The 16518-nt window shown below is 32.7% G+C and overlaps 1 protein-coding gene across 5 annotated transcripts in view; it reads left to right on the top strand.

Annotated features, from left to right (window-relative positions):
- The window catches only part of LOC108744688 (alpha-catulin), a 296147-nt gene that overhangs the window by 92828 nt on the left and 186801 nt on the right, over positions 1-16518 (top strand). For all 5 annotated transcript variants that reach the window (XR_003231151.1, XM_025974677.1, XM_025974676.1 and 2 more), the window contains 6 exons: positions 10169-10338; positions 12050-12298; positions 13567-13659; positions 13758-13943; positions 15856-16008; positions 16124-16300. Coding sequence is in view for 4 of the 5 variants with exons in the window: in XM_025974677.1 (XP_025830462.1) it covers positions 10169-10338; positions 12050-12298; positions 13567-13659; positions 13758-13943; positions 15856-16008; positions 16124-16300 (1028 nt within the window). In the remaining variant the exon portion in view is untranslated. The remainder of the gene's footprint in view (positions 1-10168; positions 10339-12049; positions 12299-13566; positions 13660-13757; positions 13944-15855; positions 16009-16123; positions 16301-16518) is intronic.

Genomic DNA, 16518 nt, shown 5'->3' with positions numbered 1-16518 from the left:
CGAGAGAGAATCATTACCAAATATGAGTGTCAGAAACTAGGCCGATGGCAGTGTCAGAAACTACAACACAAGAAATTTTAAGTGTCAGAAACTGGGTCTTCAAACATCACTTTTTAAATCATAAATTAAAATTACTAATTCGCTTCAAATAATTATATCGCCTATATGAGTTTTTCTAGAAACTCTGAACTTGTTTATAGTATAAAAATTATTTATTCTAATTAAATATTATTTTAGTTATCGTAATATAATCTCAGATGTTACTCTTAGAGTGTCAGAAACTGGGCCTTTTACCTTACTGCTTATTATTCGATTATCTCATTTCACTTTGTCTCTACTCCTCATGAAGCATTTTCTAACTTAACAAGGGCGTGTTCAAAACATAGCGAATGACTACAGTTCCAAGTGGAAACCATTCTTACAGATAATTTATTGCAGACTTTGGCAATTTTGATCGTCCGAACTATAAAAGCGTACTTATTATCTACGTACCATCGTACCTCTACGACCTTTTGCTGACGATCTTAAAATTTAACAAATGATTTCTGGGATGGCAAGCATGACAGATGAGTTAGTTGTTGAACACAAAAAATTCACGACGAAAACCCGACGGGTTCGGGTCTGGGACAGATACGAATATACGGACCAAGTTGCGCTAATGCTTATCCATTTATAACGTAACTCATGTTTACGGCCGTCGCATTAGGTGAGAAATTGCGAAAAATTTCGCAGTTAAAGAAAAAGTAACTTATCATTCCCCGTTGTTATTGGAGATAGGGAAGTTTTTTTTGCTGAAAGATCCTTTCTTCGCGTCTTAACGGGGGTTATATTCAAAGATTGCGCAAGTTTAAGTAAGGTAATTATCGATTTGTGAGGGGTTCCTATAAGAAAGGATGGATTTTCGGCGATTTATTACGGAACAGTCAATTCTTTCTAAAAGATGATTTTACACTTGCCTTCTTTCACAGCTCGGCCCGAATGAAGCTTGTGTTAGCTGAATGAGTTTATTTTTATTAACGGATTCTTAAAATTCACGAAATCTAACGGATAAATCGACTTCTTTTTGGGGTGCCAATCGAAGCATTCAACGTCAATATGATTTGAAAGAAGTTTCATCAAATTCGGTTCAGTGATCTTTTTAGTTAATCAAAACGATTATAAAAATTCTCAGACTATGTAGTTGTTCAAAAAATTCATCTTTACTGTTTCAATTAATTGATTGAATGATTGATAAAATGTAAGAGTAAGATGATTCCATAGTTAAAATCTTTGGTTAAGGATTATTTTTTACTCGGAAATAACTAGAAGAAAGTAGTAACAATAGTCTTGGTCGTTTTCAACTACGATACTACCCATAATCTTAAAGAAATAAAACTAACCATAAGAACGAACAATTTTATGGAAAAATATTTAGTGTTAAGCATGAATTTTTTTAACGTTTGTTGTGCGTCGGTGCTTAAAATCTCCAAATGGTTCTCTTTATATAATTTTACGATTCATCTAGGGCGTAAGCCTTGTCGATAGTGTAAGGCAATGCGAGTAGGGATAGAAATTTCGAAGGCCTTCATTCGAAAATTCATGTTAAGTAGTACGGCATATTAGCAATCAAACGTCTTTTCTTATTAATAATTTAATTAATGGTGTACAACAAACAAAACCTAATATATTCCAGGCCGCAGTGTTGTTATTAGATGCAACGCATCGACATTATTCAATCATCGAATATTTATCCTTTATGTGCTTGTTTAGATTTACTTGGGACTTAATAAGAGTCCTAGTAATTTTTCGATTGTCGACTTCGATTGATTGTCCAATCTAAGTTTTCATAAGCTAGATCCCATATAGGTAAATGATTTAAAAGTAGCAATTTTAATACCAAAAGTAGATTTTAAGATTTCTTGACAAAGATTAATCCGATTCATTAGTGTGTTATGGTGACAGGAGAGATGACTTTTATTATTAACTCTTAATGAATTGTTTCAAAGTTGAAACGTATGTCACATTTTTTTTTGAATAAACAAAACCAAGTGTGTTATCAATCATTTCAATTTTTATTTGTTTTTGGTTTTGTTTAAATGAATTCAAACAAAATTTGTGGTACAAATACTGTTGCTGTTTCAATAGTAGTTTTTAATTATAGGTAGAATAATATGGAGTTTCGAGATGAACAAATCTCATTTCAAGTTTCTATCTCGGCCTAATTACAAGCGATACGCAGATCTTTCATGCATCGTTAATTTTTGTTGAACTTTCGGTAGCAGCAGCTAAAGGCAAACATTCCGAAAGGTTTGGTTTAATTTGCATAACCCCTTTTCGTACACTATCAGATACTGAGTAACTTTGGGAATTACAGTTGTTTTAGGATGAACAGTCTGTCCTTTATTAGACAAACTGGCAATTTTGAATAGTGTTTATAATTTACGTTGTTATTTTTGATTTAATTAATTTTATGTAAGTACACTTTACAATGGGAAAAACAGGGTGTAATTGGGAAAATTTCTTGTCACACATGTTTCTTTGGCCATCGAAGCACTTATTAGGTTTATAAGGATGTTTGGGAGGTATGTCAAAATGCTACAAGACAAATAAAAGTTTGGAAGAACGTTCCTCATTCAATTCTAAAACTCCTGTAAAAATTACAAATCGATTCACTAAACAGTTAAAATGTTGTTGAAATTTTAAAAAATTGTAATTTTACACGTCATTTTATGGAGATTCGTTAACCGAACAGATTACATTGGTTTTTATTAACAGAAAAAAAGCTACCAAAAAAATTTCTAACTTTTATGATAAGTAACTTGAACTCTAGAGAATCACTGTAGCGTAAGGTTATTCAAATTCACTAAATGGTTATCGAGGAAAAATGAAAAATTAGCTGAAAATCTCGTTTTTACTTGATAATATAATGATAATATTTATAATTGTCTGAAATAAATGCAATTTTAAAGTTTTAATTATTATTTAAACATATTAAAAAGTTTTACGCTCATTATTAATAGAGATTGAAACTAAATATTTTTTTGTTTCGAAGTTGAAATCAAGGCATATTCACTGCCAAAAGTCAGTTAAAAATTTTCCATATTATTCGTTATTTCTTATTTTATTCAAAGTTTTTGGTCAAATTCCAAATTTTCTCTCAAACCGTATACTTTTTTTTAGTGTAGATAGTATTTATTTACCTCATGATATGCTGCAAAATCTAATTAATCACGAATTTCTAATTTTATGTACTCTTGTCTCTGATTGTACTTCCCAAACATCCTTAAGCGTTTTTTGTGGAACTTTCGGCTTCACTGTTTTATTTATGTAGCTGTTAGTAAATTTAAACAACTGATTTTAATTAAAAAATTTCAAACATACTAATTTTATTTTTAAGACAATATATTATTTACCTACGGTAGAAATGAAATTATTAGTTATACAATTACTAAGTAGGGGTCAAAATGCTAAGAAAAAGTTTTTAAATGTTTCAATCGTTTTTTCATTTTCTGTCTTTTAAGGTATGTTTTTAATAATTAAAGGTAAGTGTGGGGCAAAAATAATTTCTCAAACACCGACTATGTCTCGTATTTATTGTATAAGGATTTTTAAGGAATTTTGCAATTTCCAGAAATAGTGATTTTCTTTTCCTTTTAGCTGGAAATTTTCTAAACCAACGAAGTATTTTAAAACATAAAAGACAATACAGCAGAACATGTCTGTGAATTAAATTGTTTGAAACTTTGTGGAAAATTTTAAAGTAAGTCTTAAATTTGTAGGTGTCTGGTTATATTAAAGAAAACGCGAGGTGTTCGGGAAGTTAAATAAACTTTAAGGCAACTTTGATCTAGTTTAATTAGTTTCTCAAGTAAAAGGTACAAGTTCGGTTTGAGATTACGTTGTTATAACTTTACAGAACGGGGATTAAAATAGTTACCGTCTTAGATTCACTCGCTTTTTAGGTTTATTGAATGCACTGAGGTCTTAATCTTTCATATTACTTGTTTATTCGGTTTACCTGTATCTAGCCGTAGTAGGCATAAACACTATCACATAGATGAATCTGGCGGAAATTTTAAAATGGCGTGGATGCGCGGTGGCAAAAGTAGGCAGTTTTATGTATAACGATTGCAGCCCTCATTCTTCAGTATTCCTATCAGGGGCGTAGACTAAATATTTAAAAATAGGGATCAGTGAGCAAGTAATAGACAGACAAACAGAAGAACTAATTGTTGATGTTGGTGACAGTGATAGAGATTCCTATGATGACAGTGAATGTGGAACCTAACTTTAAAACAAAAGCAATAGGTTTATTTATTTTTTTTTTTGGTAAGTTATGTTTTTACATTATTTTCTAGTACGCTACTGTCCTGTCTGTATGAATACTATAATTTACGCCTACTGAAAGCTTATTTGTGTCTCGGTTCCAAGTGACTTACCCAAATAGGTCATAAATGGGCAAGTACCTGCGCGACCGCTCGCCAGCTTTCTTCGTCCGACCTGTACATCTTCTAAGTCGAGAGGCTTGTTCAACTCTAAATCATTGCTTTACTTTCGGGTGGATTTTGGGTCCGCCTGTACTGGTCCAAGCTTTCTTATCATCTTCCTTTTCCTAACCACTTCCGCCCTATTCTCCAGATTTACACTAAAGTGTTGATTAGACTGACTGTCCACTCATCAGCTGATGGGAATGCATCACACAATAGTATGACTCGCACCAAGAGAAGAAAGACAATCCTTTCTCAATAAGGAGTAATTACAGTTTCTTACCCGAGAGGGAATGCTGCGCTTTAGTTTCTATAATCAGGAAAAAATATCGTTTTTTCGGTAGAGTTATGGTAAAAAAGTTTTTCACACACGCTGTCACTGGTGAATTTACATTTTCTATCGTCTAGACTCTAGGTCAAACCTGATCAACTTTTTTAATTGTTAGGCGAAAAAGAGATCAACATTCTGAAATTTGGTTGTCATTTATTAAATGAATAAAATAAACAGCATCTACTGCCAAATGGATAAACAAAATTTTATGCAACAAAAATCTAAATTCAAGTGATTGGTACAATCAATGTTCTTCAAATCAAATATATAATACTCATAGATGTGCGATATTTATTTTTTACAAAATTATGATTTGAAAACACATGTTGATTTAAAATTACTTAAAAATTGAAAGGCCAGACTATAGTTATTGCAGGAGAGACTTCCTTTGGTAACAATTTTCAGAAATCATCTGCAAATTCTTCTGAAGAATTTGACTGAAGAAATTTTTTCTGCAGAATGATTTTGTAATTCGCTAATTATTTCAGTCAAGCTAATCGTGAAAGGATTAACAAAAATTTGTAGTTTTGTAGGTACTTTTAAAGTCCTGGAATTTGCTCTCAGACGATTGTAATAAATATTTAATTCAAGTTTCGTAATGAGTTTTTGGTTCAAATTAGCGAGATTATTGAAATTGATTTATTTACTTTGTGGCCTGCGACTCTGATGGGGTTGCGCAGCATAGATCTAGACTAGTGATGGCGAACCTTTAAGTACCGTCGTGCCAAGCAGGTCATAGACGTGCCATCAAATAATTTTGTCTCTGTGATTATTGGAAAAATAATGATAATAAATAATATCAACTCAAAATTCTACAAGAAAATAGGAACATTTTGCAATGTTTAAATTATACGTGTAATTTAAATTAAAGTAAAATTAGTGTGACTTATGTTTTTGCAGATTAGATGACAAATAACTTATGTTAGGGTTGTAAGATGTTTATTTTACCAGAATGCATGCTGAACTGGAGTCATCTACCAAACGGTTTGTAACTGCGAGTTTTTGATGTTATTAATTTCTGAAAATAATGACTCGCAGGCATAGGTTGATGAAAACGTTATTAAAATATCATATGCCAGCTTTGTCAAATAATTAAATGTGTTTGTTATCGCATTCCATGTATCCAAAATTTTGTTATTAGCATTTTCACTTGTATTACCCGTCAATCTTTCTGTTTCAATTATTTCTAACTCTTTCCTTGTTCTAACAACTTTTTGAATCATATTGAACTAGAATGGAAATCAATCAGCTGCATTTCAGATTCTTCAATTTATTTTATCGAATGTCACATCAGGGTACATAATAAACTTTCGTATTAGTATTTCCGATAATTCTCTGAAGTGAGAAAATCTTGCTGAAAATTCCTTGATTTAAGAATCAATCACAGAAACATTAGTGACGTGCCCAAAATATTGTGTCGCGTGTCATTAGTGGCACGCGTGCCATTGGTTCGCCATCCCTGATCTAGACGAATAAATAATGCCTTTTGAGGAAGGAAGTGAAGGAAGATTTTTACTTTTTTACCATTGGTGGCCAGTTGTGACTGTAATAATGGTAATTGACTGTTGATTGAGAAATTAAAAATATTTTTATTTATGGTAGTGGTGCGCAAGAGACTGGTCTATGGTGCCAATCTAAAACGTTCAAATAAAACTTAAAATTAAATTCTTTTAATGGTCTTAGGGTCTCCCATTTGTTATGAAAGGCCTATCCACTAGATATTAATGGGACAACATCCTCCATATAATATCCCCTTTATACCTTGAAAAAAGTAATAATAACTGAGTTTCTAGGCAAAGCAGTTTAATAAATTAGAAATTTTTAAAACCTTGTTGTGTTGGGAATCGCATGTAATTTGCATTTCCTATTAAATGGAACGCCAAGAATAGCGAGCGATGTTTACGGTTTATGGCATTAGCAAAGTTAACTCATAATTCATGTTCCACCTGCCTAGGTGATTCAGGAAAATTGCCTAAATTGCGTAAATCGATTCAAAATTTAAAAGCAGCTGGCTGTAAAATGTTTTTTTGTCTATACTGCCACTGCCAGGGGCAAAAGATTAGTATGTTTAGATTTGCAGATGATATAACTGTGTTAGCATCTAGCAGTAGGAGTTAGAGATAGCTTTAAATAAAATGGAAGCGGTATTGATAAAACAGTATTGCATGAAAATAAATAAAAGTAAAACAAAAATGCTGGTACCTATGTAAGGGAAGAAAACGTAGGGAAAGAGCGAATATAAAGATAGGAGACGAAAAATTAGAAGAAGTGGCTGATTTTAGGTATCTAGGAAGTCAGATAAGTCAGGACGGAAGGAGTAGTAGGGATATAAAGCAAAGGATAGTGCAGGGTAGAGTCGCCTTTAATAAAAAGAAGCCACTTCTATGCTCGCGAACGGTTAATTCAGAAATTCGAAAAAGATTTTTAAAAGTGTATGTTTGGAGTGCGGTGCTGTACGGGTGCGAAACATGGACGGTGGGCGCAGCGGGAAAGAAACGGTAGGAAGCATTCGAAATTTGGTGTTACAGGCGAATGATAAAATACCGTGGATTAGAAACGAAGAGGTATTAGAAAGAATAGGTAAACAGTGAACTCTATGAAAGTCAATAAGAAATAGGTGAGATAGTTTAGTAGGACACCTTCTCAGGTATGAAGGTCTAATCAAAGATATATTAGAGGCAGAAACAGGAGTTAAGAGGATTAAATGGAAACCTAGATTAGATTGCTGTTCGCAAATAGTTAAGGATGTGGGTTGTTCTAGTTTTAGGGAAATGCGAAGATTAGCTAAGGATAGGAAAGAGTAGAGGTACGTGTCCAACCAGTCTTAGAACTGACGACCTTATGATGATGATATACCGCTACTGTAAAGAGATATATACACACCTAAGGCAGTTATTTGAAACATAATGTGGGACACAACTAGGATTTGTGAAGCGAAGAATGAGATACATAATTAGGAATACAAGAATATAAGTTCAAGTTTTTGTAGGTAGATTGTTAAACCGAGTGACTGTACTTGATTATAGTATGTTCAACATAACTTTTATGTGACGTAAGAAGTGCGACCACATTAGCAGTCATGCATTGAAGATTGTACAATTTGTTAATGTCTTTCTGAATTTCCTATTATTGAGTAAGTTTTGCATTTCGTGAAAGGAAATTAAAAGTCAAGTCGAAAAGTATTTTCAACAATATATTTTACATGATTAGTCTACAAACAAAGGGTTATAAGACATGCAAAAGTTATAGCTTTTAAGTTTTAGAGTTCATAAATACTTTATTGTATGTATTTATAGTTTTGAATCATAAAGACTTTGTATTTTATTTCCACCAGCTGTTGGCTGTGGGTGGGTTTTCCCACCTAAATATTAGTACCTTTCGCGAAACCGTTTTAAAATAAGATTTTCAAAATGAAATGATCGAAATGAGGTGACGGTAGCGGAGCACGTATTTGGTTGGCTGATTCATATTACCTTCCTCCATTTCCTTTATCCATTTTGATCATTAAATTTTGATATTCTCATTTCCAAATCGCCTCGCCAAAACACCTACTGCAGGGCAAAGTAGCGATTAAGGCAGATGGTCTTCTTTTAGGAATCATGGGAAATAGGTGAAAGAGCTGAAAGCAGTAAAGTGTGAAAAAATTGCTTAAATAATCCATGGAATCATGGTGCTCACTAAAATGTAGTCTAATAAATATACTACGTCGCTGACTCCCTAATAAAAACGAAATTGAAGTTAAAAATAGGAGAAATGTCTTTAAAAAAATCAAATATTTTCGCTTAGTTGGAACAAAACTAATCCTAACATCAATTTACATTTTTTTATCTCAATTTTATGCATTTTGAATGTCTAAGAAAAGCTCTAAACCTGACGTTAGTTTGAGATGGTTAAATTTTGAGAACACCTTAAAACAGTTGAAGAGAGAAGGATTTTGTTGGGACAAGTAAACTGATTACCAGAATAAACTATAAACCATTGAAAAAATAAATTCCATATAAAAAATACTTCGTAGATACGAATGAATTTTGCTTTACTGCATTAATAATGCTTCCTAGTAAGTTATCATTTTAATGGTTATTTAAAACGAATCAAAGGTTGGTGTACACTAGTGTATGTTTTTTGGTAGATTTGTGAAAAGTACGCAATCCGTATTCTTTACCTAGCATATTCTTAACCAAGCATAATGTTTTTGGCTTTTATTATTTTATTGTATATAAATCAACGAATATTTCACTTCTTCAGTTGATCTTGTAGAAGGGTGATGTTTGATGTCTTAAATCTCACTCTGCGCATGAGTGGTTGTAGTTACTTTCACTTTGATGAGGCAATGACTTGCAATAAAAAGCTGTGCATTCATATGCATTTTGTAATTGGTGTTGTAGTTGGTAAAATAATACTGAAATGCTTTCGATGCATGTATGAGTAAGTATTTTTCATATTTTTGGGAATATTACAATAATTTCGAAAATTATTTTATGGTATAATATAACGATAAAAATGTTCGATTTTAAGTAAAGCGATATTGCAATATAGTTTTTAATATTTACAGGCTATTGTTTGGATATTTACCGTATAGGGACATATACATGTAGGTATCTATAGTATAGATGGGTATCTATTTAAATAAAATACAAGAATGTTTCAACAATAATGTAATAAAAAATAACCGGACAATTGTTTCGAACTATTCGGTCATTGTGTATCAAAGTGTAGACAATGTAATTGCTTAAGATTAAACTTCTAATTTTTCAATATTTATACTTTCTGTACTTATAAATATGACCGAATAGACTGAAACAATTGTCAAGTTGTTTTTATTAGGTATATTATTGTTGCAACATTCTTGTGTTTTAATTAAATATGTATTAATTATGTAAGTAAATACACGTGCGATAGTCTTAACATAGGTATATGAACTTTGGATGTTAGATTGTATTGCAGCTTTTTACATAAAGCTGTTTTTGCGATAGACATGTAACAATATATTTATGCCTAGTAAAAAAAGCATGATTATAACTGCGGCAGCGTTAATTTTAGTCAAAGCAAAATAAACTTTTGCTTGCAAATCTCTTTCAATAATTGCTTTGGTGAATAAATAAAATATTAATTAAGCATTTTATAACATTTTTTTGTTATTAAAATAAATAAAAATATAAATGAAAATTAATCTTTTTTAAAATAAAAACAAAAATAATTCGTTATCATCTTTCAAGCAAACCATTGATTGATAATTATGTTTTATTAGATACTTTAGTACTTAAACCTTTTGTCTAATATTTGAAATACGTAGTTCAATTAGTAGCAAAATTTGGTAGATGACAACTGCTAACTGTCGAAACTTCAGGCTTAGATTCGGTTTAATTTTCAGATCCTTCTTATCAAGATTCTATACCGGCTGCCTTGGATGCTATTTTAGAGCGAACTCAGGATTTTACAGATAGTGCCTATACAAGTCACGAGCATCGTCAAGCTATTTTAGATGGAATAGACAGGCTGCGGAGCGAGCTCGATCACTTGCTCGGCTTGTACGCGAACTTGGTAAGCACCTTCATCTTCAGGGACTTAATTTCCATTCCAAATTAATTAAATATCTGCAGTAATAATGACGTTCGGCGGTAATTGCGGCACGACGTGCATCGTTTGATTAATTTGTTGTCGTTTTTCCATCGTCGATAACGTTGGAGAAGATTGAAAATGAAAAATATGCCATATCCGTCAAATGGGAGGAGCCTAAAAACATGGCGCCGATTAGGGAAAATTTATCGTAGTTCCTATAGTGTACCGTGCAATTTCCAAGTTTTTAAATTACGATAAAATGATAAGTATTGACACAATATGTGATTGGGCTGACACAAAGCCTCGGAAAGGAAATTTTGTTGAAGGTGAGCATGTTTTTAATGCCAATCACATTATAAAATTCGGAAATAACAAATTCCGTCAAGTTTACTGCCTACTTTTTACAAACTTCGGATTTAAAAAGTGATTCACGTTATATAATTGGTGAGGTGATTATTCTGGGTGATTTAAGCAATATCATATCAATGACTTGCACGTGCAAAGCCGATTTATGAGAACGTTGCAAACACATTATTGCAACTTTGTTGTATTGCAGCAGATAGGTTATTAACCTCAAAATGCTTATATCGTTTCATTAGAATTGTGTTAAATCAATTACACAGGAATAAATAATTTCTCACTTTATAATTTTAGTATGATTCTAGTTTTAAATGTTAAGGTTATGGCTGATGATAAATACTTGCTGAAATATAATCTTGTGCATTAAAATGACTTGAAGAAATTTTTATTCCGGAATTCACTTCTTTGATACCTACTGCTTTCATCCAAGCTTCTATTAGTTTACTTTTTTCTCTAATTTTCCGTATATATTTTTTACATATATAAAACGGTTGGTTTTTATTTGAAAGTAGTTAATGTAGGTGGAGAGTGAAAATCTATGTCTGAAGTGCTATTGCAGCTTTTCACTGAACATATTAACTTTTTATTTGATTTAACTTTAGAAGAAAACTTCGTCGACTCCATCATAAAAAAAAATTTTGCTTTTTTTAACGTGTTTTATTATTTTAATAAACAATTTTACAATTTGCGTGTACAGTTCCTATGTAAATTTTTCCTTCATTCGAGTTATAAATTTTGCCACCAGATGGTGTATGCCCATTTGACGGATCCCAATAGTATAACTGGTGTTCCACAAGGGACTATTCTTGGCCATCTATTATTTCTGATTTACGTTAATGACTTTCCTAATTAAATTATAGTAGCATTTGTTTGAAAATATGGTATCTCTCGTTTTTCCAACTTCGATAACGTTGGGGAAGATTGAACACGAAAAACATGCCTCTATAGTATAACTGGAGTTCCACAAGGGACTATTCTTGGCCCTCTATTATTTCTGATTTACAGTAATGATTTACCTAATGAATTTATAGTAGTACTTGTTTAAAAATATGGTATCTTGTTATTTTTTCTTCTTCTTCCTTACTTTTTTCTTCTGTATTGCTAGTGTACATTTTGTATATTTATAAATCGTCAAATCAAATAGTACATTTTTGAAAAATGGACCCAAGTTAAATCTAATCTTTTTAAATTGTTAGGTGTTAACTTCTGGAAAAAGGCAATGATATATTTCGCTTTTAACATGTACCTATCTACCCGTTCTGCATAGATGTATCTTTTGTGACAATGTTTTCGTTTCATTGCCACTTGTGAAATGGGGCTGACGTTATTTCAGATGGCAATCGAGGGCGCAACAAGTTGTCCTGAGCTTGATTCTTGCGTGTTGGCAACTTTGGCGGAGGCCAAGGACTTGTCTAGAGAATTGCTCCAGGCTGCCTTACAGCAAGCTCAGGAACTCAGCGCAACCACGAAACAAAGTCAGGAACTTATTTCAGCCATTCGACAGCACGCAACTATTCCAGATTCCGATAGACTTCATCATACCTCTTGTGCCTTTCAAGATTCATTAGATCACATATTAGAGGTTAGTTTGACACTTTCAGTTACGTAGTTCGGATATTATTCCTTCGACATATCGACCAACAATTTGAGAGCAGAGTTGGGCAGTGGTTAATGATTTGTGCTTGAAAATGTGTTTTTAGTCCTTTCAGGGGATTAGAAGCATTGCAATTCAAGCCTTTGTTGGGGTTTCGGGTTTAGTAAATAAATTAGTGCTTTTTAGTGTGTAATTCAAAGATATTCAAGCACTTTCAAACAACTTGAAGCACTTTAAAAGTTCTTGAAGCATTTTCAAATGAAAAGATGGTTCAAGCACTGTAAAACCTTTTGAAGCACTATCAAATGCTTCAAACACTTTTAAAGTTCTTGAAACACCTCGAATGTACTTAGAAGTTTGAATCCAATTGATTTTGAAGTACCTAACTGGTAATTCGAAGTTCATAGATCTTAAAAGGTAATTGGGGTTTTAAAGGTCAAGATACTTCTAGTATACTTCCTTAACTTTCTCTAGCGATGTGCCCCTTCTAATGTCTTGGATGCGCGCTGGCAAAATCGTAGGTAGGGAGAAAAAAGCTCATTATACTATCGACTCTTGTTCATTAAACATACTCTTTCACACAGTACCTGCCAAAAGTTTTGTTCAATCATGATGGTAGTGCGAGTCGAAAACAAGCGTTAAAGCTTTTAATATATGTCTTCAAATATAAATAAACATCTCGTTGACATTTTCAGTAATAATTGGTACCAATAACAGCACATTTGAGCAATGCAACTGTAGTGGATAAAATGGTCAATTTTTCCGTACAGTACTGTACGGATTGTACGCTCCTCACCGGTTAAGAGTTTGGCCTTTCTTTTCTGGCCTAGTGCTATTCTTTTCTATTTCGCGCCGGTCAAACTAAAGGTCACATCGCTAGAGAAACTAAACGAAGTATAAGAGCTTTGAATTTAGGGTTTGGAGTCATCTTGTAGAGGGCTTTGCCCAAGTTTGTGTGAGAGATGTCAGTTACAAATTACCAGTACGCTGAGTAGTAGCAATTTTGAGAATTGATTACTGGATAACTATGTCAATTGTGCATTGATACCACTTATAATAGAATTATGTAAATTAATAAAAGAAGAAATTAACTCTATCCAATAAAACTATTTTATATACAAATTAATAAATGAATAAAATCATATGAATATGAATGATACCGACTTAAAATAATAACAAATTATGCATATCGCTGTAAAATAAATCGAATTTATCGTAAAGTTTTCGTCCTGACTGTATTTTTATTACTTATGCAGGTATGTAAGTTACTTAGACACGTAGCAATGTCGGAGACGCTACAGGTGACCGCTAAATTTGCCGAAATTAATTTACGAGTATACGGACCTCAGGTGAGTGATTATCAAGTTAGAAGTGAAATAAACTATTATTAACGTAAAGTCTTTCGTACATTTTCTTCATTTTTATTGTTTCTATTGTCCATCATCAGGTAATTACCGCTGCGAAAACGGTGGCTGCAAATCCAAATAGTAAAATAGCCCAGGAAAATTTAGAAGTCTTCGCGGACATGTTTCAGTGGCTTGTTTCGGACGTTTCGGCCGTCGTCAAGGAAGTGCTAGAATCTGGACAGTGCCGACCTGAAAAACAAACTTACATGTCGCTGCCTAGACCAGGGGTGAGTTATATATTTGCTTTCATGTTTTTAATTAAATAAATTAGGTATTTACCTAATACTTATTTAAAAATCCTACATATTCTAAATTGGATATAATAATTAAGAACCCATGAGACTCATGACGTATGCTCTTCGATTTTTCATCAGAACCATGTTATTGAATTATATAGAGTACTCAATGTTTCCACATACGAGGTGTGTTCAAAAAGTATCGCCAATTTTGTATTTCTGCGGGTTACGTACATTCTATTTTCGATTTTTTTTGTGGCGTTATGTTGGTATTTTGGCCGAAAATAACACACTAGTAATGCCGCAGCTACTGTATTTCCCAGATTTGCCCCCCTCTGATATTTCTTCTTCGAGAAACTGAAGAGGCCCTGGAAGAACAATGTTGCGATTGAGGTTATAAAGACGGCATCGAAGGACAAGTTGAATAAGATCACAAAAAGTTATTTTTGAAGTATTTCTAATATTTAAAAAAAAGTTGGCACAAGTGTATAATATCTGATGGGGATTACTTTGAAGGGGACAAAATAATTCATGAATAAATAAATAATTTTTGAGAAAACACAAAATTTGCGGTACTTTTTGAACAGACCTCGTATACTGCGGACGAAGCTGCAACGGAACCGCTATTTCAAATTAGATTTGCGTGAGAGGTGTCATACGAAAGAAATCGAAATTCTATGAATGACCTGTGCTCTCCGATTTTTAATTAGAACTACGCTCTTGAGTTATACGCGATATTAAATGCTATCACATATTGGGATCCGTCAAATAGGAACCTAAAAACATGGCGTCGATTAGGGAAAATTTATCGTAGTTCCTATAGTGTACCGTGCAATTTCCAAGTTCTTAAATTACGATAAAATGATAAGTATTGACACAATATGTGATTGGGCTGACACAAAGCCTCGGAAAGGAAATTTCGTTGAAGGTGAGCGTGTTTTTAATGCCAATCACATTATAAAATTCGGAAATAACAAATCCGGAAGCTAGCCTTCAAATTCCGTCAAGTTTACTGCCTACTTTTTACAAACTTCGGATTTAAAAAGTGATTCACGTTATATAATTGGTGAGGTGATTCTGGGTGATTTAAGCAATATCATATCAATGACTTGCACGTGCAAAGCCGATTTAAGAGAACGTTGCAAACACATTATTGCAACTTTGTTGTATTGCAGCAGGTAGGTTCTTAACCTCAAAATACTTATATCGTATCATTAGAATTGTGTTAAATCAATTACACAGGAATAAATAATTTCTCACTTTATAATTTTAGTATGATTCTAGTTTTAAATATTAAGGTTATGGCTGATGGTAAATACTTGCTGAAATATAATCATGTGCATTAAAATGACGTGAACAAATTTTTATTCCGGAATTCACTTCTTTGATACCTACTGCTTTCATCCAAGCTTCTATTAGTTTACTTTTTTCTCTAATTTTCCGAATATATTTTTTACATATATAAAACGGTTAGTTTTTATTGGAAAGTAGTTAATGTAGGTGAAGAGTGAAGATCTATGTCTGAAGTGCTATTGCAGCTTTTCACTGAACATATTAACTTTTTATTTGATTTAACTTTAGAAGAAAACTTCGTCGACTCCATCATCAAAAAAATTTTTACTTTTTTAACGTATTTTATTATTTTAATAAACAATTTTACGATTTATGTATACCATTCCCTCGGATATTTATCCCTCATTTTAGTGACGAGTTTTGCCACCAGGTGGTGTATGCCCATTTGACGGATCCCAATTGCTTCTGGCGAGGCCGCCAGAGATAACAGTTAATATTTATATAATTTAGGTGTATCATTTCTTTCTTCACCGAGCATTTATATTCGTATTTACACTTGTGTAAGAATATTAAAAAAATTAAATTGAAAGTAAGTCTCCATGACTTACAGAAACATGGCACAACATCAAAACCTCTTAAAGCGGTTCGTTTGGACACTGAGGAACAAGAAAAGATAGCAAAATCTGGTTTAGAAATGAAACTAATGAGTAGTGAAATGGACGCAGAAACGGAGAAATGGCAAGAAAGCAACACGCAAATGGAGGTAAGAATGATTAAACATTATACTATTTTTGTTTAAATTAAACGCTAATTTAAATTTCAACATTCTCCATTAAATTAATATTAATTAAGTAGGTATATTTTCTCTTTGTGCACAGGAAAATAATGACATAGTAAAAAGGGCGAAAAACATGTCTGCGATGGCCCTGTCCATGTACCAGTTCACGAAAGGCGAAGGGACGCTAAAGACAACACAAGATTTGTTTACACAGGCGGAGTACTTTGCTGAAGAAGCGAACAGGTTGTACAAAGTGATAAGGCAGTTCAGCTATCAGGTAAGTCGTTGCATTGTTTTCCCCGTTTACGTTTGACTTTGTCTTATTATTTCCCCCTTTTGGTTGCGCTAAAACCCAATGCAAACTTTGACGTTTCTTTTGCAATATTTTTAATAGTGCACGTATTACATGCATCACCATTTTACTTAGATATGTGTACTTGCTGATATTTATCTTGGCAGTTTTAATAGTTTTTGAAAATTGATAAAAACTACAAA

Source organism: Agrilus planipennis, unplaced genomic scaffold (assembly GCF_000699045.2).
Source record: "Agrilus planipennis isolate EAB-ADULT unplaced genomic scaffold, Apla_2.0 scaffold16, whole genome shotgun sequence".
Taxonomy (NCBI): domain Eukaryota; kingdom Metazoa; phylum Arthropoda; class Insecta; order Coleoptera; family Buprestidae; genus Agrilus; species Agrilus planipennis.
The sequence above is the reverse complement of the archived record's forward strand: the minus strand, read 5'-3'. Positions and strand labels throughout refer to the sequence as shown.